Below are 17,411 nucleotides of genomic sequence, written 5' to 3'. Positions count from 1 at the left end.
GGGTTTTTTTCGCTGAGTTTTTTGAAGAAACCTTTCGGCTGAAAAAGCTCATCGAATAATATGGGAATGGGGTGGTGGTTAAGGGGATATAAGAGGGTGGCGGGATGTAGGGAATAGGGACTATAATAATAGGGAAGGTGGGCTTAGGGGGAACCCCCAAATAATTAAAAAAAGCATTTCGATTAGTTTTTTCAGCCAAAAATATTCTTCAAAATACTTTGTGAAAGAAAACCTGCCAATCTAAGTCCATAGAACCATTATGAGTATGGCGGTCATCGTAAAACGTGGTATTCGTAAAACGTGGTATTTTAAATACCACTGGTTTTTAAAATTTGGCCTAAATGTGATTTGATGGAATATTTACTGAATGAGGTACATATACATCATCCCAACTCAAGATTAGATCTTGTTTTAGATTAAGAGGTATTTATATAGAACACACTTTTTAACATTACCCACATACTCGTAAGGAGTGTGTACATAAGACCTTAAAAGGCTTTCATGGTTTTGATTTGTTGTCTTTTTCCAGCAACACTAATACAACATAGTGATACCTGTAGGGAGTATTGCTATCTAGGTCAGAGTAACAATAATGATATCATTTAAAACATTGAATTAATCATTCCTTTCATAATGGACATAGGGGAGCACATCAGAAAAAAAGAATTGTAGTAATAAGGACAGCGGTAGCATGTGTCTGCTCAAAGTTGGTTTAAGTGTAAGGTCATAAATATGGTTCCATGTGTTAATATCCCCGCAAGAATATCGCCATACAAAAATATTGCCATATTTTTACGGCGATAATACGGCATGGAACCTGCGGGGGACACCCCTGTAACCCCCGCATTATTTTTAAAGGAGCCGGGGACACCCCGGCAACCCCTGCTCCAAAAAACCCCAAAAATGATCCCCCCCAAAAATATGACCTATGGCCGTTCCAGACGACCATATATACGGCGATATTTTTGGTGGGGATAATATGTAGTGATACCATAAATATGGCACATGATGATTAATAACGGACCGTTTGTGGGGCCTAATGAGCAATGAATGTATTGGTTTAATCAAACGTATTGATACAGGGAAATGGTGTGATTGCTTAACTTTTATTCAAACATATTACTAACTCAGCATAGACCATATCAGTTTTGAAGGCGGTAGGCAGATGTTTTATTTTTCAAGTAATTATGCTTTTCAGGCTGGTCAGTCATTTAACACTGCTCGATGTACACGTTTCTGCAGAGGCTTATTAAATTAAGCCTTCAACAGGACCAAAGTTTTCATGAAGACCAAATGATCTTGCAGCCTTCATCCCTCACTTACAGTAAAGCATCGGAAAAATGAGTACACAACTGTCGCCCAAGAGGATGTGCAGATCCTTATTGGTGTTTCTTGTTGAGGTTTCACGTTAGTATGTTGCATCTGTTTATTTAATTATTAGGATTATTTCTGATCTCGGCATATACTCACCCGGGACATAGAAACTTGGTTAGGTCGATTCTGCCTCAAGGAAGTCATAGCTAATTTCGAAGGGATCACCCATCCTCCTGGTGCTTAGGTGTGAGCATAACAAAGCTGTTTTGATTCAGATTTTAGCTTTTACAAGAGTTTCAATGTCAACATGTTTAATTAAACCAATTAATTGTACTGTTTATTTGGGACACAAAAATCTTATTATGCACCTTATTCATGACCTTGGACTTTAATTTTAAGCAGGCTCATGGTACTGCCATCCTAAAAAATAAAAACATCTTTTTTCTTATTTTCTCTCCAATGTCCATTGTGAAATGAATGAATTATTTACCCAATATTTTTAATTGACACAAATGTTGTTACTGTCACTAAGGTCATCCTAATCCCTACAGAAATTGCTATATATTTGTATTTATTATTTTTATATAGCGCCTTAATCCAAGGCGCTTTATAGTTTAACAAGAATACATCGAACATGAACAGTAGAAGCAATAATAATATACATGAATCAAACCAGAAAAAAACAGTATGTAGAACAATTTGCATGTGAGGATGAAGAAGAGATGAGGGGGTGGGGAAGGAAGGAAGAGGGAGAAAGAGTAGGGAGTAAAGTGAGTAGTAGGAAGAGAGGAGAACTTAGGAGAGACGGGGAGGATAAAGAGAACTATGACAGGGGTATTAGAGGGGGAGAGAGAAAGGTTAAAGAGGGAAAAGGTGTCAGGGTGGGGAGTGAAGGGGTGATTTCAAGGAGGAGAGGAAGGAGGAATAGGTAGGGATGGAGCGGATAGAAAGAGGTAGGGAGTTCCAGTGTAGGAGCTGAAAGGAGCGGAAACGAGAAGAGGCACAAGGGGTGGGGGGACAGATAGTAAAAAGAGATCTGCTGAACGAAGGGAGCGAGAGGGGGTGTAGAATATATTTGTGTAAGTTGATTTGCCCAGATTCTTGTTACAGGTCCAGGGCATCCCTTATTAAGATGAACCTATTTATTCCAACTAGTGAGCTTGGATCTTCTAAGGTCGAATGAATCCATTTTAAGTTACTTCGTTTTGGATCACCTCTAATCATTTCAACCTGAAGTTCAGGTAACAAAGGCATGGCAAGACTTTTTAATGTTCCGCAGGTTTATCTGTGAGCTATTTAGGAAACCAGAGCAAGACTCTTGGGCCTTCACTTTAAGTCAGGCACTGAAACCACTGTTACAGTATCGAAATATATGCTCAGGGCATTCGCACCGGCAAAATGAGAATATGACTCCATGAGCCATATCAATATTTCGACTTTCTGTTCCAGGATGTTTGGCAGCAGATATCAGTACTGAAGTGACCTAGCATGAGACAGTCCATGGTATAACATATTAGCATTGAAGTGACTTCGCATCAGGTAATCTATGGAATAATATATGAACAAAGCAGTGACTTGGCAGCAGTGAATCCATGACAAGATATATCTGCAATCCGCACCCGGGGAATGGCGCTGAGCTAATCAGGTGGCCGGAACAGCGGGCGAGAATATACATTCTGCGATCTCTGTTTCCAACCACTCGAGGCACTTGCCCGGGTGGTGCCATTTTCGTTATTTTTGAATGTGGGGTGTAAACAGGGAGCCTCTCCGTGTTGCCTCCCCACCTCTGCACCTCCCCAAACCAAACTAAACCGAAACTCTTCCCACCCCTTTCCTTACCACTCGCATGCATGACCAGGAGCGTTATGCTCAACTCCCACTCCGGCTGCCACCTTGGCTCGGGCTGGCGGGCCATTACCTGCTATGGTTTCCCCCTCCACAGCAGGGATGAATGCCAAAGGAAGGGACTTGGCAGCAGTGACTCCATGGTATAGTATATCAGCAATGAAGTGACTTGGCAGCAGAGAATCCATGACATAATATATCAGCAATGACACAACTTGGCAGCAGTGAATCCATGGTATAATATATCAGCAATGAAGTGACTTGCCAGCAGAGAATCCGTGACATAATATATCAGCAATGAAGTGACTTGGCAGAGGAGAATCCTTGGTATAATATATCAGCAATGAAGGGAGTAGGCAGCAGGGTATCCATGACATGATATATTAGCGATAAAGGGACTTGGGAGCAGTGAATCAATGGCATACGAAATCAGCAATCAAATGGTTTGGCAGCAGAACATCCACGGCATAATAAATCAGCACTGCATGACCTAGAAGCATAAGTGACTAAACATATCCGAACAAGCTGTATGCAGTGTATCATAAGTTGATCAGGTGTTTTCTCTGCACTCTCTTTCCCTCTCTGTCTCACTCTAGGTCTCTGTCTCTCCCTCTGTGAGTGAGTGTTGCATTTTCATATGCTCATTGTGAGAAACCAGAAGGTGTCTCACCCGCTAGTCCCCACAGATCTTTCTCTCAGGAGGCCAGTGCACAGCCATAGTCTTTGGATCCTGACCCTGGGGCTGGACCAGTGCAGGAGGATCACCTGGGTGAGGGGTTTTCGGGGAGTGGGACACCGGATGGTGAGATGTGGTATTCCCTCTCCCCCATTTAACACCTTTACCCCATCCTACCTGGAAGGATACATGGGAATGTTACTGCCCCCTTTCCCTTCACAAACACTTTCACATGGACAGCCCGCTCTGGGAGAAAACAGGCTCACACCCGAGCAGTGTACCTGACATGTCCCAATACTATGGTCAGACAAGGTCAGGCAATTACAGACAATCACTCACACTTGACTTCCATTAGCCTTCCCCACATAGATAAAAGGCAGAGCATGAGAGCACACTCTGAGCAAGGCAAAGCACACGAAGGAACAGTACTTTTCCGACAGCAGCAGAATGAGGGGAGAAAGACGGCAAACCAAGAAGGGTATGCAGGAGGGAGATACCCTTGACCTTTTCAGCGAGAAACTGTTACTTTCCAGAACCCTTCATATTAGAAAGCCTAAGGCCCGGAAACAAAACTGCAGAATCCTGTATTGTGTGTCAGAGATACCCGTGGCCCTCCTGCACGGCTGACTGAGTAGGGGAGGATCAGCAGCTGCCGTGGTACCTTCCTTGGCTGCAAGTTCAAAGTAGCTTCTGAGAGATCAACACAGCCGGTGAGTTGGGGAGACCGATACAAGACCAGTCTGTGCTGTAGTCAAGGTTGCAAACGTCAACATCGTATAAAGAGCACAAGAACAGTGATTGAAACGTGTGTGATGAAAGACGCAAAGAAAGCTTAATTGCTGATGGATATTTGAACATTTATAGGAGTAGAAGATACAATACAAGTGACAGAGTGGTCTGGTGACGAGTGGGTGCTCAATCGAAGGTCTCTGTAAATGTATCCAGCCAACAAGTGGCAGAAACAAAAGTGAGAACATTGTGTAAAGTGAATCGAAGTGGTCCTGCGACGGTTTAAGCAAAACCCATCGCACAGTCGAAAGTCCTCGATTTTTGATATCAAAAGGAAAACGTAGAAAGTGAGATTGTATGGTCCGAGCCCGAACGAGGGAGACCAAATGTGAACAAAAGGATCTGAGCCCGAACGAGGGAGATCCATGGTCCGAGCCTGAACGAGGGAGACCATTTGTGAACATTGTGCTAAAAAGGGGTCCAAGCCTCAAGGAGAGAGACATGATGAATACTGGAAGCGAGAACTTGTACATGTGAATATCCTGATAAGAAAGAAAATGTGGTGATTATTTGTTATCACAGGCCCTCTGCAGTAAGAGACTGTTATTGGAAAGAAGGCTTTGGAAAAAGGCCCTTATACTTATGTTTTGAGCTGTATCCTCGTGGCAGAGAAGCCAGAGTGTGTGTCAAGCTCGAACGTGCCTTCTGGCCCCGTGTGAAAACGTGGGGAAGGGAAGCCAACTGCTCCACTATCCTGACATATTATTTCTTGAACACTTTTCTTTTTGCATACACTATTGTCCCACACCATTTTGGATTTAGAAGTAAGGATTGGCAATAGGTTTATTAGTATAGGCCCTTTTATTTTGACAGACTCGACTAGTTTCATGGTCGTAGCTTGCTCCCATCCTTAGATTTGGGTTTAGATAGACCTTCAACCAACCCATTGAAGTTCATAAACACCCTTGAACTTTGATCACTTGTGCCTGTCTTCCGTTTGATACCATGCCTTCCTTACATCATTTGCTAACGCCATCCTATTCCTTGCTGACAGTATAGTGACTAGAGAAAAATCACGGTACCTTGAAGGATGGTGGGGTTGGGTGCTGTGTTTCATTATGGTTAGAAGTAGAATGAGAGCAGCATCGACAAGTGGCATCCCCGATGGTACTGGCCTGCTAACCGCAGACATACATTGTCATCTCACTTGGCCGCTCTTGCACGAACGCCAATATTTATGTCAACCGTAATGGTGAGTTTGGAAGAGAAAATATGTGACAAAAGACAGACAATTAAATAATGTGGTCCTTCTGAAATATGACCTGATAAGGGGATATACATTGAATGTATCTTTGACATATCTGACAAATGTGCATGTAATTTGCAGGTTATTCATTATAAACAAGAACACTGAGGAGGCCCAACAAGCCCGAAACATTTGTCGGGGGTTGCTGATGGTACTCTTGTTCAGAGGAGAATTGCCAAGCATTTCGGTGCTGGACTGCCCTTGTGGGTGGGGCAAAGACTGAAATACAAATGGATATTTCTCCTCTGTGAAGGGTGCTGTGAGCTAAAACGGGGTCGTAGACCCTGCTGAGTGGAAGAAATTCTGTATCACAGGTTATTTGAACCATGTTCATGCACAGTAGAGGGGCTCCCAGACCCTTCCTTAATGTTGTTCATTTTGCATGCGTTCTACATGTAAAGTTTAAAGGAGCCCGCAATTGTAGAAAGTTGCCCTTGTGGTTGATGTATACTGCCCCGTTTTTCCACCTTTTGTGCTCTGCACCATAAAACACGGCAGAGTCCCATGAAAACCTTGCTTGAGGAGGCACATACTGACTGACAAAACATTCCATGCTGCGCCTGAACACTCTTCATACTACAGCTATTAATGTCACTACACTAGCCATCTCTCCTAAAAATTGACTGGTTGCTTGAAATTATAAATACTATTTACATGCAATGTAGGGCTATTTTTATTTCCTGTTTGTTCAGATTACGTCTGCTGAAGGGCTGTTCACCCAAAGTGCTTCAAAGCCATACCAAAGGCAGTAAAATGCTATACAAATATCAAGTAACATAACACTGTGGGTCTGTTGTCTTTATGGTGGTAAGTAAAGGGGAAATGGATAGGCTATGTTGGTGATGCTGGGTTCTGACAAAACTTAAAAGCTATCAGTGGACCAGGCTGCAGGGACAACACTTACAATTGCATAATTTTAATCTGAGAGTGCCCCTTTCTGAAAAGGAAGGCTATTTTGACAGAGGTATGTATTTATAGTAAAAGAGGCTATTTAAAACTGGACATTCTATAATTGTCCTTATCCAGTATATTGTAGTCATAATACAAACATTACGCTTGTTTAACTGAGCCAATCACATCATCAAAAGATAGAATATGAAATGTTCTGATAGAAAGTGGTTATTCCAAGATGGACAGTCTGGTACACTCCTATTGTACTCTTGAAAAATACCCTGATGAGAAAGAATACCAACAGCACCAATGAGGATTCCTGGCTTTTTTGCATAGATCAAATAGCATTTTGGGATACAAGAATGACTCCAGATATACCTATTGAGAAATGTGCATGTATGTTTGTATCACTAAGTCCATAATGGACACTGGTCTTGGTGCCCATAACATTGTTCACAACACTTACCATACCATTGAAGTGTTTGTAGCCATGAACCATACATACTCATTAGGAACTCTTCTGAGTTTGTATGTGAGGCGAGAACAACTGTGCCAGCTGTCTCCTTTCTTTTTTCTGACTGGGGTTGAGGGCCTTGAAGAGTTTTAGCAGAGATCGCGGACTAAAGATGCTGGGAATATGCCCATTCCTCAATGCAGACATCAGGAAAGAATTTTATGCAGGATAGATGTGTCTCAGCAGCTTGTGTTCCCAGTGTAGTACCTCTTATGAATGGACAATACAATGAGATTGTAGAGGTCCGTCTGCCCTGAGCTCACCCTGTGGCACATGCGCAAGTGTTTCTCTCGCACGCGGATCAACTGAAGAGTTTCAGTAATTATGTCCCTTCTGCTTAAAAGGGAGGACGGTCAAATGCTCACACAAGTGATTACATATCGCAATACTCTGCTTAAGACAGTCTAACATTGTAAATGTGACATATTTAGCTGTAGTTTACATGGACTACTTTTGAAATATGGTTAATTGCATTGCCACTCTTCACTGAATAAATAAATAACTGGGAAAAAAGCAAACATGACATTCCATCACTGTTGACCAATTCCTTTGGTTAAGAGATGAGGTGAATTCTCCTGAAGCCCACCTGTACTGCAACACAAAGCAACTATTGGAGGGATTGAATTCCAGAAGCTGCTCTACCAGAGCCAGAGGACACTCAATGGTGTACATCCAACAATGCCTCACGGCCCCCAAACATTGAGCAGGGCACGAGGTTCCTTACCTCCAGATCACCCTTTGTAATGGATTCCTCTTCCACTCTGAACTGGAGATCTTCCACCTTCCTGCAATCAGAAGAGAAAATATCAGTCTCAAAGCAACCATGTTATACCACTCCTGCTTCGTGAGGTGCTGCTATACGGCAGGGTGAGTAGTAACACACAGTTTCCCAGTTCTTCCCCAAACATGGCAAATTATCATAATTCATCACAGGAGGACGATTCACCACCAATCTTCTAACTGCAACCCTAAATAAAAGTCAATCTGAGCCCAGTTGTACCGACCAATCGCCAACATTCCAGCTGTGGTCAGACTGCTGTGCGCCAATTACACACTCATCTGTACTGTAGACTCCTCCCTCCTCACAGTCAGGAACCGACAAAGAAGTCGTCATGTTTCAAACAAGACTCAAACTAGTACAAATCAGTCAGGGGGAAGAACATTAGATCTCTTGCCACTGGGCTACTGTGGTGCCAATCACCCTCATATTGGCCCAGCAGCAACCCAGGGGGGACAGGTCTTGAAATGGCTGCATTAATCCTAGAGTTGTCAAGAAGATGAGTCTAACAGATATATTACTTCTTTGAGGTTCTCCCTCTATCACTGAAGTACAAGATACCACTGGGCCCACCATTTTCTCCCATGGACATGAAGGGGCACTTCTGCTTTTGGGTTGAATTAATGTTATAGTTTAAGCCCTTTTGTCACAAGTGAGTCTATCACGAACAGTTCTAGGAGTCATGGGTAGGATCTTGCATGAGTGATCACAACAAGATATGGATGATGGAGAATTGTTTCTGGCTCAAAGATGCTGGGCGAGATCTTATAGGCCAATGAGGCACAGGCATCGCTCGTAGCTGCTCACTGGAGCCCATGTTAGCTATTTCCACAAACCTACCCGGCACAGGACAACAGGACCATCTCAAAGTGGCATTCACACATCATCACTCCCAGAACAGGGGCGGTTAGAGGGAAACAAGTGTGGAACAAGCTACTCTGTGAAATGAAGTCCGCAACCGGACTTCTATGCTTTCGGAAGAAAGAACAAAGAAGAATGGATGTACCGTACAGTTTCTATACAATTGCCTTATGGTTTCTAACATCCTGAAAGTGTCAATAGTAATATGTTGATACTATATGAAAACAATCTGGATGATTATATTCAAAACCTTTTATTCCTTGTAAGTTAAGGTTGCGCTAATGCAGGGCTGTCCAACTCTGGGCCTCGAGGGCCAGAATCCTGATGCGCTTTCAAGATATCCCTAATTAATATTCATGAGGAAAAATGTGCATTCACTCAGAGTCATTGTATATAAATGTATCTCATGAATATTAATGAGAGGTCTCCTGAAAACCCGGCATGGATCCGGCCCTCGAGGCCTGGAGTTGGACAACCCTGCGCTAATGCATCGCTTCTCTTGCCTGAAGAAAAGATGTGCCCTGTCCAAAAGGGCTTCAGGTGCCCTGCCCCTCGCTTGCACAGATGTGCAAACCAAGAGTTTGGAGGGGCGTATTCTAATCTACATCCCGATTCACAAAGATGTGCTTTTAAATGTATGGAAAAGCAATGCATGCCCTAGCACTAGGTTGCAACAGGCGTAAGGGGGATGCACTGTGCATTGGATTATTTCGGACAATATTTTTTCAATCTGGGACAGGAGTGGCATCTCCATATCCGTTCTATCTCCTCCTACCACTCCTTCCGCTCCTCCTTAAAATTCCATCTTCTTCATCCTCCTTCCTGACCCTTATTTCACTCCATTCTTACTTTCCTCCATTTCTCTCATTCCTTTGTCCTCAGCTAATTGTTGGCATAATGTTATTGTTTGATTCTAGTTTGATATTCATGCTTCTATTGTAATTGTGTTGTTGTAATGTAAAGTGCTTTGGTGTAAAGCGCTATATAAAAATGTATAAATACTGATACAAATCCCCGGAAAAGGGAACAACAGGCAATTTTAGAATTGTAATCGCTTCTCTATAACAGGTCCTATAAGATCCCGCCACAGTGACATGTGCTCTCTGCTCCTAGACTCAATACCGACGGTAACATATTCAAGGGGACAAGCCAGGGCATCCTTGTGTTGGCACAGATCATCTTTGCAAATAATCGGATCTGCACATTTCTCTGCACAGGCCACTCAAAAAGTACAATGTCTGCATGTTTTTTTCATTGCTAGACACTTCGGGCGCATGGTATGTTAATAAGTTTGGCTCTGCACTATGTTATGGACTTAGGTGGGCCCAGGAATTGTTGCAATATCTTATTTGTGAAATAACTAGATTCTGCAATGAGAAACTCTGGAGCCTGCAAAGAACCTCAATTATATCGCATATTGCCAACAACAACGCTTTGCATCGCCAACCACTGCTACCATCGAATAGGCCCGCTATCATTTAGAAAGAAGTTCCAGCATCACACACCTTGCAGAATGCTAAGATCCAGAGGCGCTGCACTGGTCTGAATCCTGAACTCCAATAAGAAACAGCGAGGAGTATACTCATTCGTCCTTCTAGCCACAACACTCTGGAACACCCGACATAAACACCTCGGCATGGAAGAGGACACATTTAGCTTGAGGAAACAGCTCAACACATGGCTGTTCAACTAACAGCTGTAAAAATAGCAACAAAACAAGCACTACACAATGAGCAACTTCCTCGATCTATCTCCACGTGCTGTAAGCGGGCACGATGTCCAGCCCGTCTCTCAAGCCCCCTTTGCCGCATAATTCTGAAGCATACCTTGATCTTCCAATGCAGAGAAAGCCTCTACAACTGAGATCCAAGAAGATACCAGCCCCAACTCCACCCCCTCCTGGCATTCCCCATCCGCCAACTAATTTATTACCACTAAAACCTTGCAACCTTGCACCTCACTCACTCCCTCTCAGATGACCCACCAGGTCAAAGTACACTAAACATACACCTTCCCCATTCTTTTTCCAACAACAACCCAAAACAAGCAATTACTTTTATGCAAAACAAGGAGAGGCCCTTATGTTAACCGGTCTTGGTATACACTCCCTCCACAAAAAACAAAGATTCACCACTTTGGTACCTAGGTAACGGGTACTGCTGACTTGCAATCAGCAACAGCACAGGTCTTGAGCATCTGCCTAGCCCTCTATCCTCTGGGATTGTACGAACGGCCCGAAAAACAAGGTCAACTGCACAAAAAGTCCGAAAAATGTATATCACCAAAGGTTTGAAAACCAAAAGTTCGAACCTTTGGTGGCATGCATTGTAGGTAAGTGAAAAAAATTATAATAATAAAATAAAAAGACTACGGGGGCTCCCCCCGCTCACCATACTGTACAGTATAGTGAGCGGGGTTGGAGGGGACACCCCTGCTGCACATCCGACATTGAAAAAAATAAAATAAAACGGGGACTGTGGACGTGTCCCCCGAAACACTCAGCTCACAAAACAACGCAGGGGATGCCTGTCTGCAGATGCGAAGGCCATCTACAAAACTAGCAAGAACTATCTGTTTGCTTGTGTAAGGAGATGCCAGTATTTTTGATTACTTCAACGCTTTCAATTCATCACCGTTTATCTATTGAGTTGTGTGGAGGTGAGCAAAGACCAGTTACAATGGGCTTTCTGGATAAGGTCCATCATCTCCCTCACTCTACCCAGATTACTAACTCACTGCAAAGTCCTGAGTCCTGTAACGGGTACCTCTTGTTACCAGTCAGCTCACCCTCCTATGAAAGGTCTCGACTCCATGGAAACATCTTCACCCCCAAAAAGCCAAAGCCTCCAGACATCAAATAGGTCCTTCAGCCAGCAAACCTACAGCATCCTAGAAATATTGTTCATTTCCATTTACTTCAATGGAACCACTGCCTACAACCTTTGTACCTCTACCTTCTTGGAAATCTAACAGGTTGAAAGGCTTGCTCTCAGGGTCGTTAGGTCTATGGTGCACTGAGTGGGAGGCGGTTTTACTAGCAGATGCTACCGAGTAGGTGTTTCGGTGAGTGGAATGAGAAGAGAATGAAGAGGATGGGTAATGTTAAAGGGCAATGCTTCCTTCTTTCCCTTTACTCAACTATTTTTACCTAGGAGAGCAATCAGGGGATCCCTTTTCAAGATGGGGAAGGTGTACACCGATGAGGGATAATTCCTTATTACGCCTTTATGAAAACTGCTGAGGGAGAAACATTTATTTACATTTTTAAAAGATAGAATGTGTATATAAATGACCCCTTGCTAAAGAATGCATTTGTATTCTGCGGGTAAGTGCAATGCTGCGTTCATGAAATTTCTGTCAATTGCATTGAGGGAGTGCGGTACTAAGGAGTGTGCACGTTCCATTCTTTTGCATGGATTACTTACCAGTAATCTTCATTACTCCCAATGTCCCTCGTCCCAGTACTAATCAATGAGGTGACCCACATCAAACAGGATCCACTTTTCTATCTTTACCATCGTGTCTGCCTCCGTGAACAACAGCCCACCTTCTCTGAGCCACCACAGTAAATAGCAACTGCCGAAAGGCCCATTCGAGAGTGGGGGAGGGTGAGGCGGGAAAGCCATACTGGGACGAGGAAGAGTAGCGCTAGTAGTAATGAAGACTAATGGTAAGTAACCCAGGCATTACCTCCACGTACCTCTTCCTTGTCTCAGTACTAATCAATAAGGCATGCCAACTCCAGAGAGAATGGCCTGAGAACAAAACACCACAGACCAGAGGGGGAAAGGCAACCCAGTCAACACCAATTTATTGTAGGACACAGTCCAATAAATCATCAGCAATAAGCATAGAAGAGCCACACTCAAGACCCAAGTCTCGAAAGGCCCAGCCTCTGTACGGCGGAGGTTCAGGTGGTAGTGGCGAACAAACGTGTTTGGGTCAGCCCGAGTGGCAGCCCGGCATATGTCCTGCAGAGCAACACCATGTGCCTCCTCCCAAGAAGAAGCCCTGCACCCCAGCCAGGAGGGGTAACCCACAGAGGAATAAGCCAAGGAGATGGTGTCCCACAGCCACCTACTGATCGTGGGCACAGACACCTTCCTACCAGGGGAGGGGCCCCCAAAAGAGACAAACAGGCTGGAGGAGGAACGAAAGACCTTACCGCTGTCCAAATAGACAAGGACAGCCCTCCTGACATCCAAAGTAGCCCAGCGTGCCTCCTCCAGGGAGGGAGACGGGAAGAAAGAAGGAAGGGCCATCTCCTGAGAGATGTGAAACTTGCATGCCACTTTAGGGAGGAAGAAGGGGTTACACTTAAGAAACAAGGCATCAGGGGTGACAAAAAGGTAGGGGGCCTTGCATGAGAGGGCAACAATCTCATCCAGCCGACAGGCTGACATGATAGCCACCAAGAAGAAAGTTTTTAGGGTCAAAGATTTCTATGGACCTACGCCAAAGGCTCAAATGGAGAGGACAGCAGAGCCAGCGGGACCAAAGTGAAATGCAAAGGGGGCAACCCAGAAGCAGAGACAGGCCTGGCCCGCGAGAAACTCTTCATAAGCCTCCCCAGCAAGGAGTGCACCCCAACCTCAGGACCCCCAAAAGAGCGGATGGCAGCCCACTGAGCATGAAAGGTGGAGACAGAGAGTCCCATGCTGAACCCTTCCTGGATAAACTGTAGAACAGGATCCCCAGAACCAAAGGAAGAGGAACAGCCCTGCACCAGACACAAGGACATGAAGTGCTTCCAGTGACGCTCACAGGCCTTTAAGGTGGAAGGACGCCTCTACCGCTGAATGGAGCAAGTCAACCCCTCAGAGAGACCCATGGACCTCAGATGAGCCCTTTCAGTTTCTAAGCCCCCCAGACCAGGTTCTTTGGGCTCACCACCCCCTTGCAGCAGAGCACCGGATTCAGTCCCCCCAAGAGGGGAAGCACGGGAGAAACTGCCAGGTCTAGCAGCAGAGGGAACCAACATCCGTCCAAAGCTTGATGAACACATTCTTTAACTCAAGGCTGCTTTCCGATTGAATTAAAAAAAAATCCTACCTTACTCCATTACTAAAAAAATCTACACTAGATTGCAAAATTCTGTATAATTATCGTCCTATTGCAGGCCTCCTGTGGCCAGCTAAAATCTTGGAGAAAGTTGTGAACACTCAGTTGTAGGGTTTTTAGGAGGACAATAACATTTGAGATTCAGACCGGGTCATGGTACCGAGACAGCCTTACTCGCCATCTGGGATGTTCTTCTTGAGACTGCCGACAATGGTGACATCTGCATGCTTGTCATGCTTGACCTGTTGGCAGCCTTTGATACAGTTGACTTCGAAATTCTCAAATCCAGACTATCATCACTGGCACGTGTACCTTATGAAGCTATTCAATGGTTAACCTCGTTCTTGACCGACCGTTCACAACAGGTCAAGGCAGGTCCCTACTTGTCTGATGCATTGCCAGTAACATGTGGTGTGCTGCATGGGGTCATCTTTGTCGCAGTTGCTATTTAATGTATATATCCGCCCACTGCTCAATATGCGGATGATAAGCAGATATATATGCGCAGCTAAAACAACCACTGAAGGCAGTAGAGCAAGTTTTAAAATGTGCTGAAAATAATTAATCTTGGATGCTGGATAACAAGCTCCAGTTGAATCCCTCTAAAACAGAGATTATTGTCTTCGGTCCAAAAAAGAAATTAATGAATGAATTTGCTTCCTCTGGTTCCCTGTCCAACTCTGTTTGAAAATTATACAAAATATACGCAGACAGTACAAAATCTGGGCTGCATTTGGCAGTCCAGCATGAGCTGTAACTCACAAGTTAATCAAATCATTAAGTCTCTTTATTACCAATTGAAGATTCCCAAACCCTTACTGATGCTTATCTCAGAGAATGAATGTCCAACTGTAGTGAGAACCCTCACAAATTCTAAATTGGATTATTGCAATGCTCTTTTATTTGGTATACCTAAATATCAACTTCAGCGGCTTTAGGTCACCCAGAATTCAGCCGTGCAACTGATTTTTTAATAACACGGAAAACACTGATCTCAGATTTTAGAAGAGGCCTTCACTGCATTCCAGTACAGCAGCAAATCCAACTCAAGATCTTATGCCTTGTTTTTATGTGCATCCGTGGCCTCTCCCCAAATGATCTGACTTCTAAGATAGTTACCCACTGTCCTAGCCTTACATTGCAATCTAAGGGAAAAGGTCTGTTGGTGGTTCCTCCCTCTAGAACCACTACCTGGGGAGATAGACGCTTCTCTTCAGTGGGCTCTCATGCCTGGAATTCTCTACCTCCTCGGCTGCGGCAAACTAATTCTTTAGCCACTTTAGCAACATACCTGTTTAGATAACATCTTGAGCTATACCTAAAGCAGGCAACCTGTGTTGACTTCAAATATTTTTTTATCTGCGCCCAGATGCAGTCCTCTGCCAGGTTCCGCATTATAAATACTAAATTCAAATCAAATCAAATCTTGTGGAGCCAAAGAGGAGCAACCAGAATGACCTCTGATGCAAAATCACGAATCCTGAGCAGGACTTTCTGGGTGAGAGGAAGGTGGGGGGCGTACAGAAGCTCCCCTGGCCACGGGGAGTTCATGGCATCTAGCCCCCAGGCCCTCAGGGAGGGAAACCTGGAGAAGTGATGAAGAATGTTTGCCGTCACAGGAGTGGCAAACAGGTCCAGAACTGAAGACCCCAGCACCCAGCAGATCCCACACAACCCAATCCTCTTAAGAGAACACGCTGTTGAGGTGGTCTGCCACCAAGTTGTCTCGACCCCTGATGAGATATGCCGCCGAGGCCAAGAGGTGAGCCTCTGCCCAGATGCCCAGCTGCAGAGCCAGAGACCCCAGTGACCTGGAGCGGGAAATCCCCTGACAGTTGATATAGGCCACTGTGGCAGTATTGTCAAATTGCAACAAGACTGATTTCCCTCTGAGCACAGGGCCAAAGACATGCATAGCCCTGAAGGCCATCGCCATCTCCTTCCAGTTGGAAGACATGGCTGCCTCCCGGCTGGACCATTGCTCCTAGTGGTCTGACCCAGGACAACCACCCCCCACCCCAACATGCTGGCATCTGTGATAACAATGATCAGAGAGGACAGACGGAGAGGAAATCCCTGCAATAGGTTGGGCAGGTGGAGCCACCACTGCAGCTGCTCCCAGAGGTAGGGATCCACTGGGATCGGGGCAAAGTCCAGACAGGATTCCTTCCATAACCTGTGGATGTGAAGCAGCAGGGAACGCAGAAGAAGCCTGGCCCAGGGGTGGGCAGCAGATGATACTTTATCCAGTAGATCAGGAACCCCAAGGAAGGCAGCAGGGAGCAAGTGGACACCACATGCTGAAGCAGAAGATCCTCAGACTGGGCCTTGAGGAGCCAGTCATCCAAGTACGGAAATAGTTGAATCCCTTGGAGGTGAAGAGCGGCCACAACTGTCCCCAAGACCTTCGTGAAGACGCGGAGAGCAGATTTGAGGCTGAATGGCAGGGCCCAGAACTGTAAGTGGTCCCTGCCCACCACAAACCGTAGGAACTTCTGATGGGAAGTCTAGCTGGGGATGTGGAAATTCTCATCCTGTAGATCCAGGGAGGCCAGGAAATCCAAGTCCTGCACCAGCAGAATAACCCGCCGAAGACAACCCATCTTGAAATTCTGAGCCTGAATGTGAAAATTCAAAGTCTTCAGGTCTATGATAAGGTGGTGGGACCCTGAGGGCTTGGACACCAGAAACACAATGGAATATACCCCCAGGCCCTCTGGTTAACCCTTTTGGAGAGCAGATCTTAGAAAGCATGCTGCATAACCAACCTCTTGACAGGGCCGCCATGTCTGTCCCGTCACAGGTCATCGCCAAGCACTGGGGCCAACCCGAGACCACAAGGGCTGCCAAGCAGGGAAAGGGCCCCTCGAAGTAGCAGCAGACTTGCTCTGCCACTGCCTGTCATGCTTGTCCACCTTAAGAACCCAGTGCACCTTATCCTCAAGGGAATCCCCAAATAACATGCAACCTTCAAATGGGATCATCAAGGCTGTCAACTTCTGCTGAGAGTCCGTCTTAAAATCCTGAGCCTGAATGTGAAGACTCAAAGTCTTCATGTCTATGATATGGTGGTGGGACCCTGAAGGCTTGGACACCAGAAACACAATGGAATATACCCGTAGGCCCTGTTCCACCCAGGAGACCCTCCGGTTAACCCTTTTGGAGAGCAGATCCCAGAAAGCCTGCTGCATGACCAACCTCTTGACAGGGCACCCGGGAAGTGACGTTTTTATCATGCCCAAAGGAAGAGGCGGGGACACAAATTTGATCCTGTAACCTCAGTGCACCAGCAGATTGACCCAGGCATCTCCAGAAAGTTTGGTCCACAGGGTCCAAAAGTACTTAAAGTGACCCCCAACCGGCCTGACGTCAGTACTCCTGCTGGCAGGGTTGGAGGTACAACCAGAACACCATTTCCGTTCCGGCACAGGTCACC

The 17,411-nt window shown here is 45.2% G+C and overlaps 1 protein-coding gene across 4 annotated transcripts in view; it reads right to left on the bottom strand.

The window, feature by feature from the left end:
- Positions 1 to 17,411, bottom strand: part of CLIP2 (CAP-Gly domain containing linker protein 2) — a 705,753-nt gene that overhangs the window by 159,044 nt on the left and 529,298 nt on the right. For all 4 annotated transcript variants that reach the window (XM_069614741.1, XM_069614743.1, XM_069614740.1 and 1 more), the window contains one exon: positions 8,000 to 8,060. In XM_069614741.1, the coding sequence (XP_069470842.1) occupies positions 8,000 to 8,060 (61 nt within the window). The remainder of the gene's footprint in view (positions 1 to 7,999; positions 8,061 to 17,411) is intronic.

The sequence above is a fragment of the Ambystoma mexicanum genome, chromosome 9, assembly GCF_040938575.1.
Source record: "Ambystoma mexicanum isolate Mex_15411 chromosome 9, UKY_AmexF1_1, whole genome shotgun sequence".
Classification (NCBI taxonomy): Eukaryota; Metazoa; Chordata; class Amphibia; order Caudata; family Ambystomatidae; genus Ambystoma; species Ambystoma mexicanum.
This window is presented reverse-complemented; position numbering and strand designations above follow the sequence as displayed.